At 40.7% G+C, this 26,861-nt stretch overlaps 1 protein-coding gene across 1 annotated transcript in view; it reads left to right on the top strand.

The window, feature by feature from the left end:
• Positions 1 to 20,007, top strand: part of MAPKAPK5 (MAPK activated protein kinase 5) — a 43,053-nt gene extending 23,046 nt beyond the window's left edge. The window contains exons 7-14 of the mRNA XM_075273645.1: positions 462 to 557; positions 3,506 to 3,586; positions 6,810 to 6,997; positions 11,442 to 11,562; positions 12,469 to 12,599; positions 13,612 to 13,727; positions 16,131 to 16,235; positions 18,529 to 20,007. Coding sequence (XP_075129746.1) covers positions 462 to 557; positions 3,506 to 3,586; positions 6,810 to 6,997; positions 11,442 to 11,562; positions 12,469 to 12,599; positions 13,612 to 13,727; positions 16,131 to 16,235; positions 18,529 to 18,626 — 936 coding nt within the window. The 3' untranslated portion in view covers positions 18,627 to 20,007. The remainder of the gene's footprint in view (positions 1 to 461; positions 558 to 3,505; positions 3,587 to 6,809; positions 6,998 to 11,441; positions 11,563 to 12,468; positions 12,600 to 13,611; positions 13,728 to 16,130; positions 16,236 to 18,528) is intronic.
• The last annotated feature ends 6,854 nt before the right edge of the window (positions 20,008 to 26,861 follow it).

The following is a 26,861-nucleotide window of genomic DNA, read 5'->3' as shown; positions in this document are numbered from 1 at the left end:
ATACATATTATTTATATAGCGCCAACATATTCCACAACACTTTACAAATTGTAGGGTTCAGGTACAGACAAAATGAGACATTACACAGTATTAAGTCAATTCACACAATGGGATTGAGGGCCCTGCTCGCAAGAGCTTACAATCTATGATGTTGAGGGAATAACATTAGTCAATGATGATGAATGCATTTAGAACATGATCCTTGTGATGGATCAGAACAAAGGACAAAATAACTATGTCTGGATACAGAGCAATACATTTTTTTATTTGCTATTTTCTATTATCATTTTTTTAATTTTTTTTTATAATAACACAAATTATTTCATTAGAAAGAGGAGTTCCGACATGAGTCCTACTGTATGTGCACAGATGATCAGCCCTAGCCTATATAATTCACACGCTCCAAATTAATTCCCTTTAAATTCGACAAAATATTGCTTTTAACAACTGTTTATTTTCAGGATGCTCCAGTGAAATTGTGTGATTTTGGTTTTGCAAAAATAGACCAGGGGGACCTAATGACGCCACAGTTTACTCCATATTATGTAGCACCTCAGGTAACTACTGTTTTGCTCAGTTGGCTGTTGTATGTAAAGTGTTTTGGCAACTATCTGAAATTTTCAATAAAGGCTCATAAGTAGAGATGAATGAGTAGGTATTCGATCGAATACTACGGTATTCGAAATATTCGTACTCGATCGAATACTACTAGCTATTCGCAGTAAATATTCGATTCAGAACCAGCGTTGATTGGCCGAATGCTATACAGTGTATATCAAAGCTGGTTCTGCAGCAGGCTCGTCCTTGCTAGTCAGGAGAGCTGGCAGCTTGCTGTTATGAGGGAGCTTACATTTTCTCATAGGAATGCATTGACCAGCGTTGATTGGCCAGTGTACAGCATTCGGCCAATCAACGTTGGTTCTGCCGGAGGCTCGTCTGTGAGAAGGCGGAGTCTAAGATCGGACCACAGCAGACTCCGTTGTGGCCCGATCTTAGACTCCGCCTCCTCACAGACAAGCCTCCGCCAGAGCCAGTGTTGATTGGCCGAATGCTGTACACTGGCCAATCAACGCTGGTCAATGCATTCCTATGACAAAAAAGTCAACTCCCTCGTAACATCAAGCTGCCAGCTCTCCCGACTAGCAAGGACGAGCCTTCTGCAGAACCAGCATTGATTTGCCGCAGGCTCGTCTTTGCTAGTTGGGAGAGCTGGCAGCTTGCTGTTACGAGCAAGCTTATCAGCGCAACTGCAAGCGCTGTGCAGTTAAAGCGCACAGACTCCATAGACTATAATGGGGTCCGTGCGCTTTAACTGCACAGCGCTCCACCGAAACACTCTTCTCCTGCTATTCGTGGACTTGGTGACTCTCCTTTAGTCGAATAGTGGTTTCCCCTGAAACGAGTATTTTTTCCCATAGACTATAATGGGATTTGATATTCGATCGAGTAGTCAAATATTGAGGCTCTACTTGAAACGAATATCGAATCTTGAATATTTCACTGTTCGCTCATCTCTACTTATGAGGTATTTTGCTCTGTTCTTTATTGTCTATCATGAATTAGGATTGGTCTATATTTTTCTATAGTTTCTTGAAGCTTACGTTCAAGGGTCCGCTTTATAGCTATAAAAAGTTGTTCACCTTCCAATTCAGAATTTAAAAACAAACAAACAATCACACTCTAAGCTGTTCAATAAGTTGCTGCTGCTTCCTATTAGGAAACAAAAGGTAAAGTAATACAAATATTTTACTCTAATAGACACAAACAGCTTCCTAGTCTCTGTCTAAGGGGTTATCCACCTTCTAAAAATTAATTCAAGTCTATGGGGCAAGACTACAGTATCAGTAACAAATGGGACTAAATGTACAACAAGTTAGCAGCGCAGTACCCAGCATATAAACTACGATTGGAGCTGCCTGCTCTGTGATATGCCTGTTCTACGCGGACCCCAACAGTCAGATGCTTACCGATCTAAAATTGATGGCCTATCTTATGGATAGGACACAAGTTTTTAAAAGGTAAATAACACTTTGATTAAATTTTATAGCTTAGGCCCGGTTCACATCCGCGCATGGGTTTCCATTCTTCCATTCTGGGAGTACGCTTGGGGACCCCTCGAATGGAAACCTAATCCGCATAAAGAAAGTAGATACCTTAAGAAACCCGTGGACCCCATACACTATAATGGGGTCCGTGTGGTTTCCGCACAAAAAATCCGGAGAGAAAAGTGCTGCTTGCACTGAACAGTGACCTGAACACAGATGTGAATCAGGCCTGATAGAATCATGTGATCACAGGAGCCTTGGCTGCAGTAGTGTCGGGGTGTACTAACAGTAGAGGGGGAAGAGCAAGTGTAGTGTGAGCTAGCAAACTTGAATAAATGGTGACTGTTGTGAGACCTGGATACGTAGATCAACTTTTTTTGTAAAACTGCAGACAAATGGCAAAGTATTAGGAAGAAAAAGAGTACTGGAGAACAAGCAGATGTGCCTGCAGACGTAACATTGTGTGTAGCTAACAAAGTACAGTTCTAGAAAATGTTGTGGAAAGGGTTGAAATAGACCAGGTAAGGTCAACTCATTCATCTTTATATTACTGCTAAAGAGAAGCAGAGTGCAGAACTGGGCTATCTACATTTACTAAACAGCAAACCTCACACATTGCCAATCATTTTGGCCCATTCATCCCAACGGCCAGTGAATTGCAAACTTATTTGTATGAAGTATTCAACAGTATAAATTACATTGAACTGTTAAAGGGGTTATCCCAAAGAAGAGAGAACGGTAGGACCTCTCTCCCACTGGATATTTGTCCTGGCTGACTGATGGTGGATGCTGCTCCTACTCATTTCACTGGGAGCACCGGAGGTAGCCAGAATACAGCGCTCTGTCACGCCCACATTCTGTTAGTGGAAAGGTCCGCCTGTTCTCACTTTGTAGGATAGCCCCTTTAAATCTATGAATTTATCATAAAGACTGTATTTGTTTGCCACTTAGTAATCTGAGTCTTTTGAAGAGCTTTCCCTCAAAAGACCTTTCTGGCATGTTCACAGGATATATTATAAATGTCCACCCCAGAGACCTGCATCTCTAGAATGAATAGCCCCCAGACCCTGTGCTCTGGCTGTGAATGGGAGTTATGGAAGTGACATAGAACGTTGAGCTGCGCTGTTTTTGTAAGCCTGACCAACAAGGAGAGCCTATTAAGCAAGATTTCTGTCAAGTAAGAGCTGAGACATGGAGGTTGTTTAGAAATGGGTGCAGGTTCCAGAGGTGAGACCCGCATCTATCAGACATTTATGATGTATTCTGTGAATTTGTCATAAATGTCATTTGTGACATATCCTGTCAAACCTTTATTATTTCATTTGGATATTGTAGTCATTATAAATGTGATCTGTTAATGTAATACAGCTGTGAGTTACTCAGATCACTTTGCTTGTACAGTTATATAACCCATACACGGTAAATCACATCTTCTTTTTGTTTGATGCTGTAACTATCAGGTTCTGGAGGCACAGAGAAGACATCAGAAAGAGAAGTCTGGAATTATTCCTACCTCACCAACACCATACACGTATAACAAGGTAAAGCATATGTTTTTGCTTTGTCATTCACAGTGGGGAAAATTTACCATGTAGTATGGGGGGAGTTTTGAAGCCAGTTTTGCTGGAGTCTTCATTGCTCTAATTTGCATCTAATTGGTCAGATGTCTCATGATGTTTGATAAATATGGGGCATCTTTAAATCTATCATTTCTGCCCTGAGCTATTACTACATTCTTTGCCACCCCCTTACTGGAGGAAGATTGCAACAGTTTTTGTGACATTTTAAAAAGGACCTTTCACCACCTCCAATAATTTATAGCTGCTGTACGGATTCTGAAACGGTTGGAATTTTTTTTCCAGCCCCACCATTCATGAGCAATAAATGCTGTTAGTTTTGGTTCCTAATATGCTATGTAGGCCCTGTACTGTCTGGTGGACAGTGTCCGGCATGGGGTGTGATTCTGATCTCTGACACTGGCTGCCTCTGATTGGAGCTCTAAATCTCACCCTTGACACTGCCCTTATGACCATTATAGAGTTTAAATACCATGTCGGGTACCAAAACTAACTGCGCTTGTTGCTCAGGAAGGTTGGGAGCTAGAGAAAAAATTCCATCTGCTCTGGAATCAATGTAGCAGAGCCTATTAACAAATACAAAGAACTTGAAAAACCACTTAATAGGGCACCCTTTAAGATGTGAAAGGGTACGCCAGAATTGCACAGCAAGCCATCTGGTCGTCTAAAGTTAGGCAAGACAGTCAAAAGATGCACCATATTTATCATTCAGCATCAGTCACTGTGATTAAATCTGGCTCATTTTACACTGTCAAACTCTGATCGTAAATCTGACCTCATGTTACAGGGCGAGCTAAGCAGAATGATATATAGTTTTGTAGGAATAGATTCAGTATAACTTGTATTTTATTATGTAAGGTTATGCACTCTGGCTGAGAAAACAAATTTTATACTCCTGTATTGACAGTAAACTTAAAGGGGTTGTTATGACCCTACTGCATGTTTCATACTGATAACCCATCAATATGATAGGTCATCAGTATCTGATCTCTGGGGTGTGACACCCAGACCTGGTATCTTCCGGACATCAGAAGCTGCTGCAGTGGATGGAGAGCAGATGCAGAGTGTTCCAATTAAAGTAATAGGAGAAGATCTGCAGTCCTATCCACTGCATAGCGGGTATGCCGGGGAACTGCAGTTCTTTCCCTATTACTTAAATTGGAGCAGAGCTGTTTCTTTTCCAGTGTCTGGAAGCTGCCCAGACATCTTGTGTGTGTGTGTGTGTGTGTGTGTGTGTGTGTGTGTGTGTGTGTGTGTGTGTGTGTGTGTGTATGTGTGGGGTCTGGGTGTTGGACCCCATACAGGTCATATACTGATAACCTATTCTATGGATAGGTCATTGGTGTGAAGCATGCATTAAGAGCCGGAGAACTCTAGACTAAGGCCCCATGGAAACGCAGCAGAAAAAATGCTACCTTTTACAGTGCCAGCATAGTGAATGAGATTGTAGTTAATCTCATCTACACAATGCATAAAAAAAGAGCTGCGGAAAGTTTGTTTTTCGAAAATGGCAGCGTGTTAATCTTATCTGTAGAATTGCAAACATTTTCACTATAGTTTTAATAGGGGGGAAAAAGCAGAGAAACCTGCAAAAATTCAATGTTTTTTTTTTTTTTTTTTTTTTAAAAAAGCTGTGATTTGCTAGGTGGGTCCTTACCCTTAAAGTATACTTGCACACAAATATGGCCCTGTATGCATCTCCACTGTAACTTCCTGGAAAGTGTGACTATCTGACACATTTATGAATAAAACTGGCCGTACAATTAAAATATCTCATCTAACCTCTCCCCACCCCAATACACAGGTGTTCAGCTGAGTGTTCATGGGCATCAAATAGGAATAGGGGTATCAACCCATCTTGGGAGACAAAGACTGATTCAGCAGAGGTATCAGTCTGGGAACGAGAAGAGGTTGAGAGAATGAATTGAGCTTGATAAGTGGAGAAAGAGGCACTTTTCTATGGAAGGCTACGTTGCAAAGTTTCTTTAATTTTTTCATTACCATAATATTGGTGACCATCTAGCTTTAGCAAACAAACGTAGCTGCTAGTAGGCCAAATAAAACAGAGTGATGGAAGAGAAATGATGCCTCAAAAAGACATTTTACCTTTGTAGAAATCACTAGCCAAAGCAAACCTGAATTATTATGTACAATTTGGACACCTCTATAAAAGATGTCAGTAGCTGCACTAGATCAGGGGAAGGGGTGACCATGTTAATTAAGGAAATGGGTCAGTTGGCGTTATCAACATGGGGTTACATTTATTTTGGAACAAAGATGGCTTAGGGGTGACCTTATTACAATGTACAAATACATGGGTGACAGTAAAGAGATCTTTCAGTTCATCTCTTTACACCTAGGTTAGAAACCATGACAAGGGGCATCCTTGGTGATAACGTCTTTCCTCTAGACACAATCTTTCTAAATAGATGGAACTTATTTAATGTTACAGCAGTGAGCCTAGGGAACTTTCTGCCATAAGATTTTGCATTGAGAAAATGTGTGCATCCAATTCACCTTTTTGGTGCAAGTGTCCACATGCCTGAACAGTGAAAAACAGAAAAGCACTCCAAAAGTGTATGCAAAAATAAAAATGCATGTTTATTAAACCCACCCAGGTTAATGGGCTCCTATTCCTTCTGGTGGAGTTTCTGGTTTGGTTGATAGGAGATTGCTCACTTTCTTATAAGGTAGAACTAATTAGCATTTTTATTCATAAAGAATAATTAATTTGCATAGATAACAAATTATTTGGGTTGGATTACTGAAGATGGGTTGTTGATCAAGGAATTTATTCTCAGCATCATGCTTGGGAAGTCATTTCTCACTTTGCAGGGCAGGTAGTAACTACCTAACAGGGATTTTTGTATTCTTCCGATTCAAAATATGGTCCTGTGTTTTTTTTGCCAGGCTTATCAACAATGACTGTCCACTACTGCCAATCTGTCCAATCTGCACTTGGTTGGTTAGCAAGTTATTAAGACTATTTTTATATGTGTTTTTATTTTTATAATCTAGAGGTATTGGTGCAATGATAAATGTTTGGATTCATATATCTTACATTTATGAAAAGTTTTATTTGCTTCACATTACTAGAAAAAAATCTGCAGCACTTGCTTTGAGAGTTCACTGCTAGATTGTTGCAATAGCAAAGCTTATATGTATGTTCTATGGTTGTCTTTCCCAGAGCTGTGACTTGTGGTCCTTAGGTGTCATAATCTATGTGATGCTTTGTGGCTATCCTCCCTTTTACTCCAAGCATCACAGTCGGACTATCCCAAAGGACATGAGGAAAAAGATAATGACTGGAAGCTTTGAGTTCCCAGAGGAAGAATGGAGCCAGATCTCAGAAATGGCAAAAGACATTGTCAGAAAGTGAGTTCTCGTGTTTTATTTTCCTGCAGTGCTGATAGTTGACTCCTTATTACTGACGTGTCCCTCTCCATTTGTCTTATGAAGAGATCTGTTAATCATAAGTAGTCACCAGAATAAAGCCTCCTAGGGATTTACACCCTAGAGTCCTGAAAGAGATAGCAGAGGAAATAACAGAACCCCTTGCTATAATCTTCAGTAAGTCATGGGAAACAGGAGTGGTCCCTTTAGATTGGAAAAGGGCAAATGTTGTCCCCATCTACAAAAAGGGGAAAAGGGACGATCCAGGAAATTACAGGCCGGTAAGTCTGACCTCGATAGCAGGAAAAATCTTTGAGCAAATTGTCAAGGAACATTTACTTCGGTACCTGGATGGGAAGGCATTAATTAACCAGAGCCAGCACGGCTTTATGACCAATAAATCTTGTCAGACTAACCTGATTTCCTTCTACAACAAAATCACTGAATGGTTGGACCAAGGGAATGCCGTGGACATAGTATATCTTGACTTCAGTAAGGCATTTGATAAAGTATCACATAACCTTCTTATTGAAAAAATGATTAAGTATGGCTTTGACAAAAAATCAGTTAGGTGGATTCACAACTGGCTTAATGATCGGGCACAACGAGTAATACTAAATGGCTACACATCGAACTGGAAGAAAGTCAAAAGCAGGGTGCCGCAGGGCTCTGTTCTGGGCCCAGTACTTTTTAATATCTTTATAAATGATCTGGACGATGGAATTATTGGGGAACTCATAAAATTTGCAGATGATACGAAGATAGGAGGAATAGCCAACACTAGAGAGGAGAGAGAGTGTATTCAAAAGGACTTAGACACACTGGAACAATGGGCTGAGGCGAACAAAATGGTATTTAACAGGGACAAATGCAAAGTTCTACATCTGGGTAACAGAAATGTAAAAAACATATATAGTATGGGAGGAATAGAACTAAGTGATAGCATAGGGGAAAAGGACTTGGGCATAATAGTAGATCACAAATTCAACATGAGCCAACAGTGCGGTGCTGCTGCAAAAAAGGCTAATAAAATTGTGGGATGTATTAAGACAAGCATTGAATCTAGATCAAGAGAGGTCATTATTCTGCTCTACTCTTCCCTGGTCAGACCACACCTGGAATACTGTGTACAGTTCTGGGCGCCTCAATTCAAAAAAGACATCGATATATTGGAGCAAGTCCAGAGAAGAGCAACCAAAATGGTGGAAGGTCTGCAAACCATGTCCTATGAGGAGCGGCTAAAAGAACTGGGATTGTTTAGTTTGCAGAAGAGAAGGCTGAGGGGAGATTTAATAGCAGTCTACAAATATCTGAAAGGTAGTCACAGTGCAGAGGGATCTACCCTATTCTCATTAGCACAAGGAAGTACAAGAAGCAATGGGATGAAACTAAAGGGAAAGAGATACAGATTAGACATTAGGAAAAACTTTCTGACAGGGTAGTGAGAGAGTGGAATAGGCTGCCACGGGAGGTGGTGGGCACTCCATCAATGGAAATCTTCAAGCGGAATCTGGATAAACATATAGCTGGGATGATTTAGGAAGACCTGCACTCGCAGGGGGTTGGACCCGATGGCCCTTGAGGTCCCTTCCAACTCTACCAAAAAAGTAAAAAGTAAATAAAAAAGTAAAAAGGATTACATCCCTGAGCTTGGCACATGATATGTGGCAGGTTACACTCATCGGACCATTCACCCATGCTGATCTTGGTTATTGAGGTAGGATGTTGGTGACAGAGTCTCTTAAATCCAGTCAAGGCTTGTTAAGCAGCATTCTTAAAGTGGTATTCCCATCTACATAATTATTTTTTAATTTGTAGATGATTAAAAGTTAACATTTTTGCAAATGTAAGTAATTTCTTAGTGGTGACAGTCTGTTATCTTGATCAGTTGCCAGTGGATACGACCATGAATGCAGAAACTTTCTAAGGTCAGAAAATCAGCCATGATTTCTTTATTGCGGCCGGGATATCTTCTTATACATGTAGTGTCCCTGCCTGATGACCCAGCGACAATAAGAAAATCATAGCTGGTCTCCTGACAAGACCCAGACCATAGAAAGTTTCTGCATTAGTGGTCATAACCATTGGCAACCGATCAAGATAAAAGACTGTCACCACTAAGAAAGTTAGAGAAAATCTTTAAAACTCTGCAGAATTTTGAATTACTTATATTTGCAAAAATGTTTAACTTTTAATTATCTACAAATATAGATATGATTATGTACATGGGAATACCCCTTTAAGCTTTCAACACTGCTGCTCATCTACTGGTGATCTTGTGTCAATCCTCTCCAACAAATGTAAACTAAAAAGTTAAGGTTAGCCATAGCACTGACAGTAGTATTTCAGAGAGTCTTGTATTTACATCAATGATGTAGTTTTTCAGCTATATTTTGGATGATGAAACGAGTATGCAAGGCTATCTGACATCATCAGTAATGGTGATTTATGATGGGTCAAAGTATAGTGAAACCTAAGAAATTGCTGTACAGTTCATAAGAGAAAAAAACTTTAAAAATACGATGTAAATTTAATTACATAAACAATTTACATATCCACTGAACTGTGACAAAATACATAGGGTGTGAGAGGTATCACGTCACTAGTTCTGACTCCAAGTCCTCTATTTTCCCCATACTCCAACTCTGAGTTTGACTCCTTCATACATGGCTGCTAATTTAACAAATTCTCTGCTATAGCAAATAAAGAAGCCTTAGAGGCAGAGATACATTCCCACCAGTCTGTTATGGCCAAAGTGATGAGTGAAACCATATTACAGACACGTCAGGCTAGAGATAAAGATTGCAGCCTATTGCCATGGCAGTAAGGAGGCTTGTAGACCAAGCTCAAACAGTAGCTCGGAAAGCTCCTCTAATTCACAAGAAAGTTAGTGAATGTCATGACCATGCAGGAGAAACAGACCACAAAATAGGCATCAATTACCCGAGACAGACATATCCAAACAAGACCCTCAAATTTCACTAGATAGGAAGATACAGAAGCTTGTTTGGGAACCTTCAACCAATGGCCAAGAAAATGAAGACCGCTTTTGGAAACGTGGTCGTCATAAAACACATGTATACTGTGGTAAACTTTCCTAAATTCCTATGAATGTAAATATGTAGCCAGCTTTTGCATCTAGGAATTTTCTGGATTTTATCAATTAATGACCTAGTAGCAGTTCTATGAACTGTAGGAAAAGAAATAACTCTTGTCTTTCTGTCTGTCTATCTATCTATCTATCTATCTATCTATCTATCTATCTATCTATCTGTTGTATTTATATTTTTTTAATTAGTAAATTGACACTAAAATGTGAGATGAGAAGAGCCTCCTTTAATGATAATAGTCAGTGGTACAGCTGATCTAGGTCTTCTAAGACACAGCACCTCTGCTACTCCTGGTGGCATCCAGTTATCATGTCTGCCAGGTCCAGTATAGGTAGCGGCTCTGCTATTTGCTGTACTCCGTACATGGCACTCATTCATCTCTATGTAGTCTGTAAAGGTGAAGACAGACGTGGTGATAAACTGCTTCTATATTCTTCTGTGCTGCAGACCTGACCTGCCGTATAAAAGGAACAAGAGCGTAATCTATAACAACACCAAAAGCTATTACTGCAGAATAAGGGCTCGTTCACATCTGCGTCGCCCTCTCCGTTTTGCAGGTTTCCCTTTCCTGCATAAAACAGAGCAGGATACGGAAACCTGCAGGATTCTTTTTCACCCATTCATTTGAATGGGTGAGAAAGCTGTCCGGCAGTGAGCGTTTTGCGCTCTCCGCCGCGAAACCGGGTTTTATAATCCAGACACAGAGTCGGACATGTAGTACTCTGTGTCCGGATTAAAAAATCCGGTTTCGCGGTGGAGAGCGCAAAACGCTCACCGCCGCTCACGGCCGGACCCGGTCTGTGCTTTGCGTCTTCTGGCATGCAGAAGATGGAAAGCACAGAACGGAAGGCTGAACGCAGGTGTGAACCTAGCGTTAATTTCTTCTCTGCCCAGCAAAATATAGCAGGTGGTCGGAGTCAAGTCACATTTCGTAAACCTGAGGTTCTGATAGGTAGACAGACTAACCGTTCCCAATTTCGTGCTCACTTTTCAAAAATATTGCGACCTTTTAGGTAAATATTCAACTCTGCCCCGTTTAATCTAGATCCGGAGTGCAGGCCTTGATAATTTCCCATAGTGTATTTAGACTTTTCAGTAATTTGCTTCAGATTCATGAACGCAAGAAAAAATATCTGAAACCTGTACCAGTGCAAAATGACTGCCAGAGGTACTATAAGTTTCCTTCTTCTGAGAGCATATATGCCTCTGTTTTCACTCAGAACACTCATTTGCTCTTTTTTCTTACCGCATGGCCTGTAAGTAAAGCTCACTTTTCACATGACTGGTGATAGTGTCTAAACCTGTCTCCCATCCAGGCTGCTGAAGGTTAAGCCAGAAGAGCGCCTAACTATTGAAGGAGTCCTGGACCACCCTTGGCTGAACTCTACTGAAGCTCTGGATAACATTTTACCATCTGCACAGATGATGATGGATAAGGTTGCACTTACATTCTTTTTCTCTGTGTCATTAACAGCATGTACAAACTGTACACTTGTCTTTTGTGATTTCTCATTATTGGGAAATTTATCTCATGATCACATTGAATGTCAGATATTTACAGTGAAATACAATGCTTCAGGATAAATGTTTCTTAGGCCACTTTTACAGCCATAAAACGGTTCTGACCACTAGACCGGTCTGAATAAACTCATAAACACAATACATTCCCTTTAACTAAAGCTGCAAACTGAGATAATATTTAAATCCACTTCATAGACATGTGGAGGCCTGGATAAGGCAGGGTAGTAACACTATGCACAGATAAGGCTCTGTATGCGTCTCCCCTGTTACACCCTGGTCAATGGGGAAGGAGCTGTACTCAGTAACTTCCTAGAAAAGAGAGAGTCTATTTATCTTTAAGTCAACATGGTGTTCCTCTTGGTACTAGCGTGCAGACTATCAGGACTGCCTACTGGGACATTTACATTATAACATGCAGTCTACTCTGTATTTTTACACTCTATATCCTTCTGTTATCCACAGTTCCTTCTTAGGTCGGTCACAGATAGGGCACGAAGTGTTATGTCAGACATTGTCACATCCATAACCCCACTGGCTGCTGTCCTGTCCTCCTAACCCCTCCCCATCACTTTCCAAGTATTCAGAAAAGTGCACCTAAAAAGGGAAACTTTTGACTTCTCATTGCACTTGAGCATAACGTGAAGGTTTTTTTATGCTGTATTAAAGGGTTGTTATTTGCATTGTGGGTATAAAATAAACGTTCGTCACTTGTCAGCACAATATCACATTAAAGACTTGTCCTCTGTCCTCCCTTCAGAGGCTGTTGTGTCTTTGGAGAGTTCCAGAGGAACTAATTAAAATGTGTGGCGTTTTCCATTGCAGGCTATGGTTGCTGGGATACAACAAGCCCATGCTGAGCAGCTTGCCAACATGAGAATTCAAGATCTCAATGTCAACTTGAAACCATTAAATATAGTTAATAATCCCATTCTGCGGAAAAGAAAACTATTGGGGTAAATATTGTCCTGCGTTATTTTCAACTTAAAAGCAAACTTAGCCCAAGTCATTTTCTGCTATATCATATAGATTGTTCCCCTGAGCATGGGCCCAAACTTCAGTGCTATATTAATTGCTGCGGCTTCTTTGTCACAACTACAGGTAAGTTCACACAGAGGGTTTTTGCAGGCAGATTTTTGAGGTGGAATCAGTCTCAGAATCTGCCTAAAAAAACTTCTTCCTACTCTCCAATTCACTTCAGCGAGAGTCAGCCAGATTTTTTCACCTCTAAACGTCAGGACTTATCTTCAGGTGGATTCTGCCTGCTTTTGGCTTTTTTCTGCCACCCATTCATTTCAAAAAGGTTTGCAAGGCGCTGCCCATCTGAAGATAAGTCATGGCCATTCTTTTTTTTTTTTTCCTCTAGTAGAGAAATCCGCTAGAGGAAAAACCTGTTCCTGACTCCCATTGAAATGAATAGGAGAGTTGGGAGGCATTTATGGAGGTGGATTTCGCCTCAAAACCTCCTTCAAAAAACCCTGTGTGAATCTTACCCTAACAGATTTTTGTCACTAGGGCCAATCAAACATGTCTGAAAATTTCGGAACTTTGAGTCCACTGTGTAGTATTGGTTTTGGCATTAAGGCTATAGCAATAATGATGTTATTGCTGTGTTTAATATCTTTGATGAGGTTTATAAGGCTATGGAGGCCTTTTAAGTCATTGTCTGATTCCATTGCATGCATTTTTGGCAAAAAATATTTTTGTAATAGATTTTTTTTTTAAAACTTTTGCACAGTTTGGCCTCTCAGCTTATATACACTGCATGGCAAGCTGCAGAATGCAGAGTACTAGAAAATCTGTCTGATTGACCATGCGAAGGCTTGATCTCCAGCTAGCTATTTTTATTATTCTATTATACAATTCTTAATGTTGTATAATTAATAAAATGTATACCTACCTACTCCACAGCCCTGTCCCCATCCTCTTGTAATTCACTTCTTAACAATTTTTTTTTTTTAATTTCAGGACAAAGCCGAAAGATAGTGTTTACATTCAAGACCCTGGAAATGGAACTGAAGATTCTAATGTTGCTCTAGAAAAACTACGGGATGTGATTGCACAGTGTATACTACCGCAGGCTGGTAAGTTCTGTTCAACCACTTGACACCTTAGCCAGTATAATTTTCTCATCACCTCCAACAGATCTGTTTTTTTAATTTAGTTTTTCTGCCCCATTCTGTCTATGGCATTATTTGTTTATTGTACTTATGAGAACAGTTTAAAGAGGACCTTTCATGTCCTCCAACATATGCCATGTTACATGTCACCGCAAAGATGACATTGTGCTGAATTCGGCGCACTATCAGTTTTTCAGGAATGTGTCCAGGTGGCAGATATGTGGGTGCTATCACTGCACCATCAGAGGGCCCAACATCACATTTCAGGGTCATTGGTAGGTGGTGAAGAACTTCCCCCGCCACTGTACAAGTCTTACTGCACCAATATCTTTGTGTTGAATTCAGTTTTGCATGTATGTGCCCCTATGCCAATGTCAGCTTTGCAGTTATCTGTCACATGTCATATGTTGGAGGACATGAAAGGTCTTCTTTAAAGAGGACCTTTCACCACTTTGCAACCTGTGCAGCTTTCTGCCCCATGTTATAGATGCAGCTGCATAGACTGTAGTGCACTTTGAATTACCTCCCTAGCCCCCCTCGTTTTGGAGCTGGTAATTAAAGCTTTAGTGTCAGAAGGGCGTTTCTGACGATAAAAAGAAAAGCTACGTCAGTCTGACACTGTCCAATTAGCAGTGGACAGTGTCGGAGCTGCTTCTCCTGCCTAATCTCGTGAGTTCTCGTGAGATCAGGCAAACGTCTCTTCACAGGGCTGCACAGAAGACCCGGAGAAGCGATCCAGGCTGAGCACTGAAGTGGATGAAGGAGAACTTCAGTGACATCTTCACAGGTAAGTGAAGAAACCCCTAAGCAATGAGCATAACTGCCCTGTACACCCTGTGGTCCTAGGTCTAGCCCCTATACAACGAGCATTAACCCCTATAGCCCCCTAGGCAATGAGCATTAACCCCTATAGCCCCCTAGCAATGAGCATTAACCCCTATAGCCCCTAGGCAATGAGCATTAACCCCTAAGGGGCTATAGGGGTTAATGCTCATTGCCTAGGGGGCTATAGGGGTTAATGCTCATTGCCTAGGGGACTATAGGGGTTAATGCTCATTGCTAGGGGGCTATAGGGGATAATGCTCATTGCTAGGGGGCTATAGGGGTTAATGCTCATTGCCTAGGGGACTATTTGGGTTAATGCTCATTGCCTAGGGGGCTATAGGGGTTAATGCTCATTGCCTAGGGGACTATAGGGGTTAATGCTCATTGCCTAGGGGACTATAGGGGTTAATGCTCATTGCCTAGGGGACTATAGGGGTTAATGCTCATTGCTAGGGGGCTATAGGGGATAATGCTCATTGCTAGGGGGCTATAGGGGGTTAATGCTCATTGCCTAGGGGGCTATAGGGGTTAATGCTCATTGCCTAGGGGACTATAGGGGTTAATGCTCATTGCCTAGGGGACTATAGGGGTTAATGCTCATTGCTAGGGGGCTATAGGGGATAATGCTCATTGCTAGGGGGCTATAGGGGTTAATGCTCATTGCCTAGGGGACTATTTGGGTTAATGCTCATTGCCTAGGGGGCTATAGGGGTTAATGCTCATTGCCTAGGGGGCTATAGGGGTTAATGCTCATTGCCTAGGGGGCTATAGGGGTTAATGCTCATTGCCTAGGGGACTATAGGGGTTAATGCTCATTGCCTAGGGGACTATAGGGGTTAATGCTCATTGCCTAGGGGGCTATAGGGGTTAATGCTCATTGCTAGGGGGCTATAGGGGTTAATGCTCATTGCTAGGGGCTATAGGGGTTAATGCTCATTGCCTAGGGGGCTATAGGGGTTAATGCTCGTTGTATAGGGGCTAGACCTAGGACCACAGGGTGTACAGGGCAGTTATGCTCATTGCTTAGGGGTTTCTTCACTTACCTGTGAAGATGTCACTGAAGTTCTCCTTCATCCACTTCAGTGCTCAGCCTGGATCGCTTCTCCGGGTCTTCTGTGCAGCCCTGTGAAGAGACGTTTGCCTGATCTCACGAGAACTCACGAGATTAGGCAGGAGAAGCAGCTCCGACACTGTCCACTGCTAATTGGACAGTGTCAGACTGACGTAGCTTTTCTTTTTATCGTCAGAAACGCCCTTCTGACACTAAAGCTTTAATTACCATACAGGGCGCCAAAATTTACGGGGCTCACAGCTCCAAAACGAGGGGGGCTAGGGAGGTAATTCAAAGTGCACTACAGTCTATGCAGCTGCATCTATAACATGGGGCAGAAAGCTGCACAGGTTGCAAAGTGGTGAAAGGTCCTCTTTAAACTGTTCTCATAATTACAGATTACAGTGCATTGAAATTAATGGTGTTTTAAAAATATAAATATGATTTTTAAAAAATAAAAATGCTTGTCTTTATTGATCTTGTTTTGTCAGGAGAAAATGAAGATGAAAAATTGAATGAAGTTGTGCTAGAAGCTTGGGAATACAATAGAGACTGTAAATTACTGAGAGATACATTACAAAGTTTCAGTTGGAATGGTAAGATCATAAAAGTTGGACATGGCTATTACTTTTCCTCGATATTCATTTAAGGTCTGCTATAGAGCTGCATGAGCTCTCTCTTCTACCTCTTGGTATGAATGATGCCTGAAATCTACACCAGCTATAACGTCTGCCAGTGTCGCCAGTCTTAATAAATCTCCTTCATTGCAGTTTTTCTAGGGTATAATTTCTCATTGCACACCAAGATCCTTCTCTCCTTTCACCATAGCCAGATATCGGACCCCTTTCTTGAAATAGGTGTGGTTCCCAGAGGTGGAGCCTACATCTATCAGGCTCTTATGGCATATACTGTGGATATAGTCATAAATGTCAATATATGAATACCCTTTTGATGGATGGTACCTATTTTCTTGGATTAGTGAAACATATGCTTATATTATAAAGAGTATTTGTCACCAAACAAAACTGTTCTTGAGAGCATCTATATAAGAATGCCTAAAAAGACCTTGTCCATGGGGAATGGAGAAAGCAGTTCCTATAGTGCCACCTATGGGTGGTTTTCAATACTTTTCAGGAGATGCATCTAAGGTGTCTCACCCAGCCAAACAGTATTCTTCACTGTATTGATGAGTAGCAGGAACTCCTGAAACAGCTCTGTCTGTTGAGTGTCTAGTTTTGCTGCTATCCCTAGGCATTTTTAAAAACCCTTAAAGGGGGTATATTACTTTCCCAAGCATACTCATCTGTCACCTCTGTGTTATAGAGCACATTACCGTTATAAATAATATACCTTTGTTATGTGTGTCATTTTTGTAGAATTAGAGAAGAACAATCTGAATTCTTATGCAAATGAGAACGCTAGTACTGTGAGGAGGGGCCTTCAGCCACTTATATACCTGCCAGCACCTGCAGTGAGAGTTGATCCTCCCACTGCCATGACATCACTCATCCTACCTAAGCAGCAAGAGCAGTGCTCCCAGGGCTGAATGCCCGCCCCCATTGCACCAAATGCCACATTTGCATAACACTTCATAATAATTTTTCTATAAAAGTACCATAACAGAGGTGTATTGATTAGCACTGGAGTGTGTTCTGTAATGCAGTGATAGCAGTTGAAAAGGTGCAAGTAACATAGTCTTTTTTTTCTCAGAAAACATTACTTGAGAGATTCCCTACTCCAGACGAATCTCCATGAGGAGAATCCATACCTTCCAAGAGTCTCATATTATCCAGATAACCTCTTGGCCATTGAAGTGAATAAAGAGGGCTGACACCGTTGTAACTTGCGTCAGCATAATGACCCTAAACCCGAAATGTTTGCAAAATTCATTGGGGCCACTGTGGATGGTATACTGTGTGATGGAGCCACTATGGAACATGCTGTCAGGCACAAGTATTGCTGTCAGGCACATTTGATTATTTAGTTTTAGTAACTCCACATGCCTGACATTAATAGCAGTTAACCCCCCTTACATTATCTCCTGTGTGCCTCACATAAAAAGTTTATTAATATGTGAGACATATGGAGCTACTAATGAAGAACCTCCATGTCTCTCATATATTAGTAAACAAGATTTGTAAATAGGATGTTACCTGCTGGAGTAACCCCAGTAAGTAATGGGCCCTGTTTAACTTAATGTCCCCCGTTCCTGCACACTAGCTGCATTTGCTTTACCTTATGCCCTCCAGGGAGCCCGGTGCAAGAGTATTTGTTGGGCAAGGTTTGCCTCTCGGTTCCATTTGGATGGCATAAGTATGAACTGTTATTATTATATATTGGGGTCTATTCAGTCACTGTTGGATATAATACTGTGTGAAGGGGCCAGTATGGAACATTTTACTGTGTGAAGGGACTGCTATGGATTATAGCATCTAGGGTCTACCTCGGGATAGGGTCTTAGATATTCAAAGCACACAGAGACTGGACCAGGAGTTCACTTTAAAAAGGACCTTTCACCACTTGGGGCACATGCAGCTTTATATACTGCTAGAAAGCCGACAGCGCACTGAATTCAGTGCGCTGTCGGCTTTCATGCTCTGTGCCCCGGGTGAGGATCTATCTGTGCCTGTACCGTAGCTCTTCACCATCAGAAGGGCGTTTCTGACAGTCAGGAACGCCCTTCCTCACAGTAGCGCCTATAGCGCTGTACTATGAGAGTGGTATATAAAACCGCATGTGCCCCAAGTGGTGAAAGATCCTCTTTAATGTCCATCCTGACGCTTTGAAAGATCAGAACAATGGACAGGGCATGGTATTGTAAACCTAGCCTTCTAAATCCTTTTTACATGTACAGACCTTTAATATTTAACTTTTGTTTGTCTGTTACAGGCCAAGGGTTTACAGATAAAGTCGATCGCCTAAAACTTGCAGAAATTGTCAAACAAATTATCGAGGAGCAAACAAATTCTCAAGAGGACTCGCAGTAGCTAAAGTGTTTGCCTTTTTTCTTTTTGTTTTTATTTTCTTTTTTAGAAGAAAAAAAATCTTGCATCTTAAATAACTGTAAAATAGTTTTATTGTAAATTATATCACTGAATTTCCTCAGTGCTTGAACATACAACATAAATGTAGATAGGCATTTAAAGAAAAGATCATTGGTACTGTAATTTATTTAGGAAAATTATGAACTGATTTCAATATTATATTATTATTTTTCACACTACTGTACTGTTTATAGGTACAATCCTAGCAGGGAATACTGGCTTCGTAGTACTCTATAAAGATATGAGCCCTCACCATGTTTTGCCCCGGGTCAGCAGGCTGCTGTCAATCCTTTTACTACCAGATAAGAACATAACTTGCTGCTGAGCAATATGTTGCAGGCTTGGACAGTAGTCAATACATTCACATACTTGAAGATAGCTTTGTGAAATGTATGTGACTTGGTTACACTGGCTAGCAGTTTCCTCAGGAATAATTGGATAGAGCACATGCCTTTAAAACCGTTCACCAGCTGCTCTGTATACGTGCCAGTATCATTCAGAAAGAAATACTGCTAACACTTCAGAAATCTGTAAATGGACAGAATGGTCAAGAAATTACCAACCCTGGAATTGTCAGGTTGTTATTTTTTTTGTTACAGTTCACTTCTTTTTCCAGTAGGTGGCGATATAACAGAGTAATACAGATATCCGTATGTTTTTAAGATCTCAAGATTGTTCAGATATTTTGTTGTTTTTTTTAATCACTTTTATTTTGATGGGTTTTTTTTTATTTTCCACTTTTAACTGCACAGTTCTGAGCTTTAATAGATTGTGTTGTAGATAACTTGTTTTTCTACAGTATTTTAACTTTTTTTTTTTTTTTTTTTAAACACATAATATGCATATGTGGCATAAATTTAGTGTGCCTGAATACGCAGTGATGAACTGCAGACTAAAGTGCCAATTCTAGGGTTCTCCTCTATAAACAACACCTCTTAGCAACAGTGTTGGTGTCTTGTGGCGCAGTTCAAGTCACCTTCAATTTTCTATGCCAGGGCCATCTCCCTGCTTCATTTTTCTAAGGCTATGTTCACACACCAAATTTTGTTTTAAGGATTGAAGTATTGAAACTGAATTCTGCATTATAAATTGGATATTTGCTGTGGATTTGTCATTTGTACTGCTGCAGTTCTGTAAAATACAATGGAGATAATCAATAAGGGTCTACCAGGCAGTTTCCCTGTGGGTTTCATGCTGAAATTCACATGAAAACTCCGCATGTGAACATACCCCAAAGCTTCTTCACACCAGAGAGTTTAGGTGAATGTGTATTAGTGTGTATTTAGGGCATTCTTCCAGAAAATTTCTTTTAGTTTATTATAGTCTGAATGTTATTCTAGATCGCTGTCTGTAAGGGAGCGTTCACACTACCGTCGGCGTCCGACAGGTAGTATCCGCTCCTAGTGTCCGCTCAAAATCTGTCACGGACACTAGGAGCGGACACTAGCTGTGTCCGTGACACCTGTCATTCATCTCAATGGGCATCGGGTGCGTTCTTTTGCACTCTGCGCCCGTCCTTTCCTGTCCGCAAGTGAAGATATCCGACTTCTCAAGCGGACAGAAAAACCCTGCATGCAGGGAAGGACGGGCACGGAGTGCAAAAGAACGCACCCGATGCCCATTGAGATGAATGACAGGTGTCACGGACACAGCTAGTGTCCGCTCCTAGTGTCCGTGACAGATTTTGAGCGGACACTAGGAGCGGACACTACATGTCGGACACCGACGGTAGTGTGAACGCCCCCTAAGCTACATCAAAGTATTGTCTTACTGGTGGAATCTTACCTGTCCTAAAAGAGTATAAGTAGACTACCATATTGTATCAGCTGATATCAGAGGGTCATCTACAGTGGTCTTCTTCACTTTATCAGTATCAACATACTTCTAATATGCTGGAATCAAGGACACTATAAGCTGCAGTTCATAGAGAGTAACTATTCACATTTTCTTGTATATATCAAAATGTGAACTAGAGAACATCTAGAATAATTGCTATAAAAGCAGTGAGCTGTTGCATCCTTTTAGTTGGCTCAGGGTGGTGTCACGCTAGGTTTTAAAGACTAGAAAGCCATAAATCTACATTGGATACCTAGTGAAATCTGAACCCCTGTGCGTTTATATCAGCGTAGCCCAAGGGTGCACAACTCTTTAGCCCTTGCTAGTAGCCCTAGCCTTGGAAAGCCCTGTGTGACACAGACCTCACAGCAGGAAACCAGATTTATACACTTTTCTACAGAATTTTTTTAAATATTTTCTACCATAATGGTACAGCACTGACTGGATTCCTTGCTATGCTGCCAGCATGGCGAAAGCCGATGAAGTTTCTGTATAAAAAGTATATGTAAAACATTGGTACCAACTATCTAATAAATATTGCCATCTGTTTGGAGAAAGGTAACTAGTAATTCATAGCATTGTCAAGACTACTGCATCAGTATTGCCTAGAGTAGGTATATAAGGATATATACTCTTGTGCTTTCATTAAAGGTGCCGCTGTCCACAGCATAGGTCATGAGTATCTTATTGGAGGTGGATCAAATGCCAGAACCCCGACCAATCACAAGAACTGGGGTGTCCCCCCTTCATGTGAATGGAGTAGTACAGTATGAGAAGCACATACACTGCAACTCCTTTTTATCTATGGGATTGCCAAAGATATCAAAACGCTGTACACTGCTTCTCTTTGGCAGACCCATAGAGATCAACAAAGCAGCATTGCACATGCTTGACTGTCCATTCCATTCATATCAGGGACAAAGGACCCTAGTTCTTGACATCGGTGGGGGTCCAACAGAGAACAGACACTCAGCACCTAAACATCACATATAGTTAGCTGGTGTTAGTCCTTTTTACATTATTTAAAAGCGTACAGGTTGGCGTTTACTTAGAGTTTTGCACTTGGCTAATTTAGAAACAGATTTTCTGTTGCACATTATTTTATTGTTTCTCATACTTGTGAGATTCCTCGAATCCCTTATCCCTAGTGATCTAGGGAGCGTAGTCTGTTTTGGCGTGTATGTATATAGGCCTTTTGAGTGAATTTCAAACTCTAGATTTTTATTGTACCAGAAAGGGCATTTATTTGGTAACGGCTGCAGACTCTTGTCTTCCTGCACTCTGTGTGTTACAGAGAACCAGCTCTCACTTCACCTATTGGTGTAAATAGTACGCTGCTGTAATGGTCTGTGAAGACACTACTGAGCACGCTGGTGGGGTCCAACAGGAAAGGAATGTAGAAGGCAGGTGTTTGTCAGTCTGTTGTATAGTTTTGGATTTTGATATCACAGATGAGCTCATATATCACAGATTAGTGGTTAAAACACAAATCAGTAATTTTATAATAAATAAATGAAAGGGACAACCAATTTATTTATAGTATTACAGATATTAATTTGATTTACCAGTTTTATGTAGAAATTAAAATAAAATAGTTTTCACTCAACTCTGTCCTACATCTATGAAGCAAAAGATAACTGGTTTGTTATAATGTCACCAGGGCAGACTGCTTTAATTTAGGGTCACTGGCATGAGAAAATAAAAATCCATTTGGAGCTGTATATGGTAGCTGAACATCCAGCACAATACATTGACTGAGCAGGACAGTATGGCCTTACCAATGGCAGTTTAGCTTATAGAGTCTCAGTTGTTCACTGAATTGTCATGCCCATACAGGTAGTCCTCGGGTTATGACGGTCTCGGGTTACGATGTTTCGTGGTTACGACTAGAGATGAGAGCTCCCTTGTAACAGAAAACTGCCAGCACTCCCGACTAGCAAGGACTAGCCTGCGGCAAATCAATGCTGGTTCTGCAGCAGGCTCGTCCTTGCTCATCGGAAGAGAGCTGGCAGCTTGCTGATACAAGTGAGCTTACTTTTTCTCATAGGTCTTCCGAGCCGCTGCACACTAAATCATGTTGATCTGTTCCTACGCGGCGTTGGTATGGTAGGTTTCCGACTTACGTCGAAATTGGGTTTACGACGCCGCACAAGAACGGATCAACGTCGTAAGTCAAGGACTACCTGTATAGATTTTCAATAATTCATAGAAATCACTTTGGTTTTGGTGTGACAACAGGGACTTACTGATCTCCTCTTTGCTGTTATCAATTAAGAATTATAGTAATGTGGTCTTTGGAAAAAAAAATATGCTTTTGGATAAAAATGCTTGGATTTATACAGTTTATTTTTTATATCAAGCTTCTAAAAACCACTGTTTGAGAAACGTCATTCATGATTTTGAGTATCATTTTATGCCAGATATAATGGGATCATCAATGAAACCAGCCATCTATGTTGTCCATAATTGACCATTTACATCCCAACTCTAACATTACATCTTGCTGTAAGCTGTGTTCCATATAAACGTGTTTTTACAGTATAAATGACCTAAAGATTATTTTCCATTAAGTAAACTACGTGTTTTTTGGAGGTTTGCTCTGTATGTCAGATGGTATTGACCTACTGGTTTATTTGCTCCTAGATCGCCTCTGCTGTTTGTACATAGGGCTCAACATTACACTACAAATTAGGAAGTGAGCTGATTCCTATCTATGGGGTCAGTCAGAGCCAGACCACTGAGGTTCTTGTAGTGTCTTTCACTGAATTATACAGCACTTTTTGTCTTATTACATGATTGTGGATTAACTGTTTCATGGTGCTGAAGTCAGGAGTTCAGTCTACACTTGAAACTATATATGCATGTATGTACAATTTAGCAACATTTGGGGCCTCATCATGAAAGCTGGATCCTTATTCCAACCTGAGAAATCTTGGGCTTGTGCATCGCCCCTTACTGACCCTGACGACTTTCTTCACATTCTGAGATCATGCTCTAAATGGGGCTGGATTTTTTTTTCACGTACAGAGTTTAGTCTAGAAGAGTTTACATGAGGATTGAGAGTTTTTACTTGTGAAGTTGACACTTTGTGTACGTTGTTTCTGTTTGGTACTGGTGGATTAGAGTCTGTGTTTCTTGTTTAGGAGGTAAAAATGATTTGGTTATTGCTGGAAAACATATCTAAGCAATTGTGATGAGATGACTATACTCTTCATCCTGCAGCCCCTTCTCTCTACCTGGCCCTCAATCCTACAGTATTCTCTGCTGTAGTGCATTCAGTGGTCATTCACATCCTTTTCTTATAAGAGAATTACTTTAGTATCCTATAGCTTTTATACACAACCAAAGACTTGTACACCCATCAGCTGAAAAATGTTGCATGTAACAAGTTAGTGACCTATGTCACCGAGCTACTGGTGGTATATTGTCCTTCTTTCTTTCATTCCTCTGTCTTATCATGGTGGCTATGTGGAGATGTGCTCATGAATGTCCTGCCTAATCTCACAACCTGGTTTTCCCTTCCTCACTAAATATAAGCTGCACATGGATCTCCCACTTACATATTGACTCTACTTTGGATGCAGTTGTGCTAATTTGTGAATTGTCAGTAAAGCGTTTTTCCAATCTCATTGTACAAATGGAGTCACTTACGTTACCTGAAGGACCACTCGGAGATTGTTGAGCTTGTGGCAGGAGAAAATCAAATTCTCCATAAAGAACTCTGTAGGAAAGTCAGCTCTTTTTTTGGATAAAACTCCATATTATACAGCAATATGCGAAGCCAATGGGTTGCTTAGCTAGAGAACTGCTGTATATGCATCTTATACAAGCCTCTGTTGAAGTCTTAAAGGATACCTCTGTCCTATGATTGTGGGTTACCTGGCCTATTTACTTTGTAGAAACACGAATCACAGATATAACACAAAACAATGTTTAATAGCGGACATTCAGACTTGTAAAACATACCTCAAACCAATGAAAGTAAAGTATTTTAATGACATATGTGTTACTAGATGAAATAGAGGGAAGATTTTGGCAAGGCTCACATCAGATTTTTGCCATACAGCTCAGGTTGTGCTCAAGTCTCCCCAATAGGAACATAAAAAATTAATTCAAACCGGGAACGGATTAATTACATAACTGGCACCTATGGCACGTCCACATGCCCATTTCCACAAATAGAGCAGTGATTGGCAGAATCTGCAATGGAGGCTCCTGTACACCGACCCTAAGGCATATATCTACTAGGCTGGTTTCACAGAAGCATTTTGTGTAGTTTTTACAACATTTGTGTCCTATGAAAAAAACACTGTTAATATACTGCAGCCAAATGATACAGGTTATTTAATAAGCAATAATGAATAACCTGTCCTAATAGTTTATTTCTGTTTTTGTATTTCATTCTATAAGCAGTCTTCTTTTCTATCCTAACTTGTATTTCTTTTATAACCACTTTTATGTTTCACAAAGCCAGGATTTTCGCTATTAAACGTTGGATTGTGTCAACTTCATTTGTGAATTTAGGACAAATTAAAAGAAACCTTGGTGACATTTTATATATTTGATGCAGTCATAATTTTTGCAATGGATTGTAAAAATCCAAGGACACACAATGCAGTAAAGTGTTAGTATAGACAATGGTGGGAGCATTGTGTATATTGTGTGTACTTGTGGTTAATCCTTCTTAATGCACCTATGGTAGAACATGTTTGTTTGTTTTAGACAACCCTACATGTGTATTTCTTAAAAGGACCATGGGGATACCCTAAGCTCTCAGAACCCAACACTCCAGGTTCCAAATGGAGTTTGTCTCTGTGATTTCACCGGTAAGAGACTGGTTAAATGGGTTACGCACAGTTAGAAAGACATGTCTACTCAATTCCAAAAACGGTACCACGTCTGTCCTTGGGTTATGTGATCTTGCCGCTCAGCTCAATTCATTTCAGTGGAGTTGAGCTGCAATTCCAGACACAGCCTTGGACAGGCGTGGTGAGCTTATTTTCTGATTCTGGACAGCCTCTTTAGTAAGTCCCTGCCCTTGATACCCACTGATGGGACACATTCTGTAATAATCCTGTGTTTAGAGAGAGGCTTAAGAATCAGCCAGTTACTTGGAGGGCTACATACCTCGCAATGATAACTCTGAATGTATGGAATCATTTCTACTTGCCAACATGACTGGATGTCTCATATTTAGAACCGTTGTAAGTAATCTGACTACAAGGGTGTCTGCACTCTAATGGCAAACTTTGGATGACATTTGGAAAGTACGGTAACTGGTTTGATGTATGAGGCTTGTATTCATCTTAAATGTGGGTGCTAAAATCTTGATCCTGACATGACTATGTACAAATGCACTAATTAAAGAATATCAGATTTGGCAGTAAATTTGCCTTTATTCTTGATACAAAATGAATATTCATGTTCTCCATTGTCATAAATCCTATAAGGGAGGCTAAAGAAATTGTTGCATGTCAAGCAACAATGTTCTGGATGCAAGGAACGGGGGAGTGGGGGATAAACTATGGAAGAGTATCAATGTCTAATTTGTTGCTGTTTCATCTTTCTTAATCTCATTTCTTTTGTGTACTAAGCATATTTAATTTATCTTGCAATGTATAATGTATGATATGTCATCTTTTCAGATCAGTATTATAATGTAAATATGCATTCATGTATATAAAATGATTTTACTGAAACTTTTCACTTTTGCTTGGTTATTACTATTGAAATGCCAGACTCTTACCCTTCATTCACATCTGCTTTCTGTATTCTATTCGGGGAGTCCGCATGGGGACTCCCAAACGGAAATACCGAACGCAACTGCAAGCGGTGTACAGTGAAAGCACACAAACCCCATAGACTATAATGGGGTCCGTGTACTGGCCGCACGCTGCCCGCACAAATCATGCGGACAGGGAAGTAGATTTTGAACTACTTTCCTGTCCGCATGATCCCTGCAGAGATCTAGCGGCAAGCACACGGACCCCATTATAGTCTATGGGGTCTTTGTGCTTTCACTGGCACACCGCTTGCAGTTGCGTTCGGTATTCCGTTCGGACAAAATACCAACGCAGATGTGAGCGAGGTCTTATTCATTTTACTCTGTGTAGCTGGAGACCACTGCACACACAGACACAACCTCAGTATTCAGTATAGAAATATTCATACCCCAGTAAGGGTTAATTTAGGGTGAAAAATAATGCACACAGTGGTGTCACAGTATAGAGGTACTGCACACAGTGATGTCAAAGTACAGGGATAATGCACACAGTGATGTCACAGTACAGGGGTAATGCACACAGTGATGTCATGGTACATGGATAATGAACACTGATGTTA

This window comes from Leptodactylus fuscus, chromosome 1 (genome assembly GCF_031893055.1).
Source record: "Leptodactylus fuscus isolate aLepFus1 chromosome 1, aLepFus1.hap2, whole genome shotgun sequence".
Lineage (NCBI taxonomy): Eukaryota > Metazoa > Chordata > Amphibia > Anura > Leptodactylidae > Leptodactylus > Leptodactylus fuscus.
The sequence above is the reverse complement of the archived record's forward strand: the minus strand, read 5'-3'. Positions and strand labels throughout refer to the sequence as shown.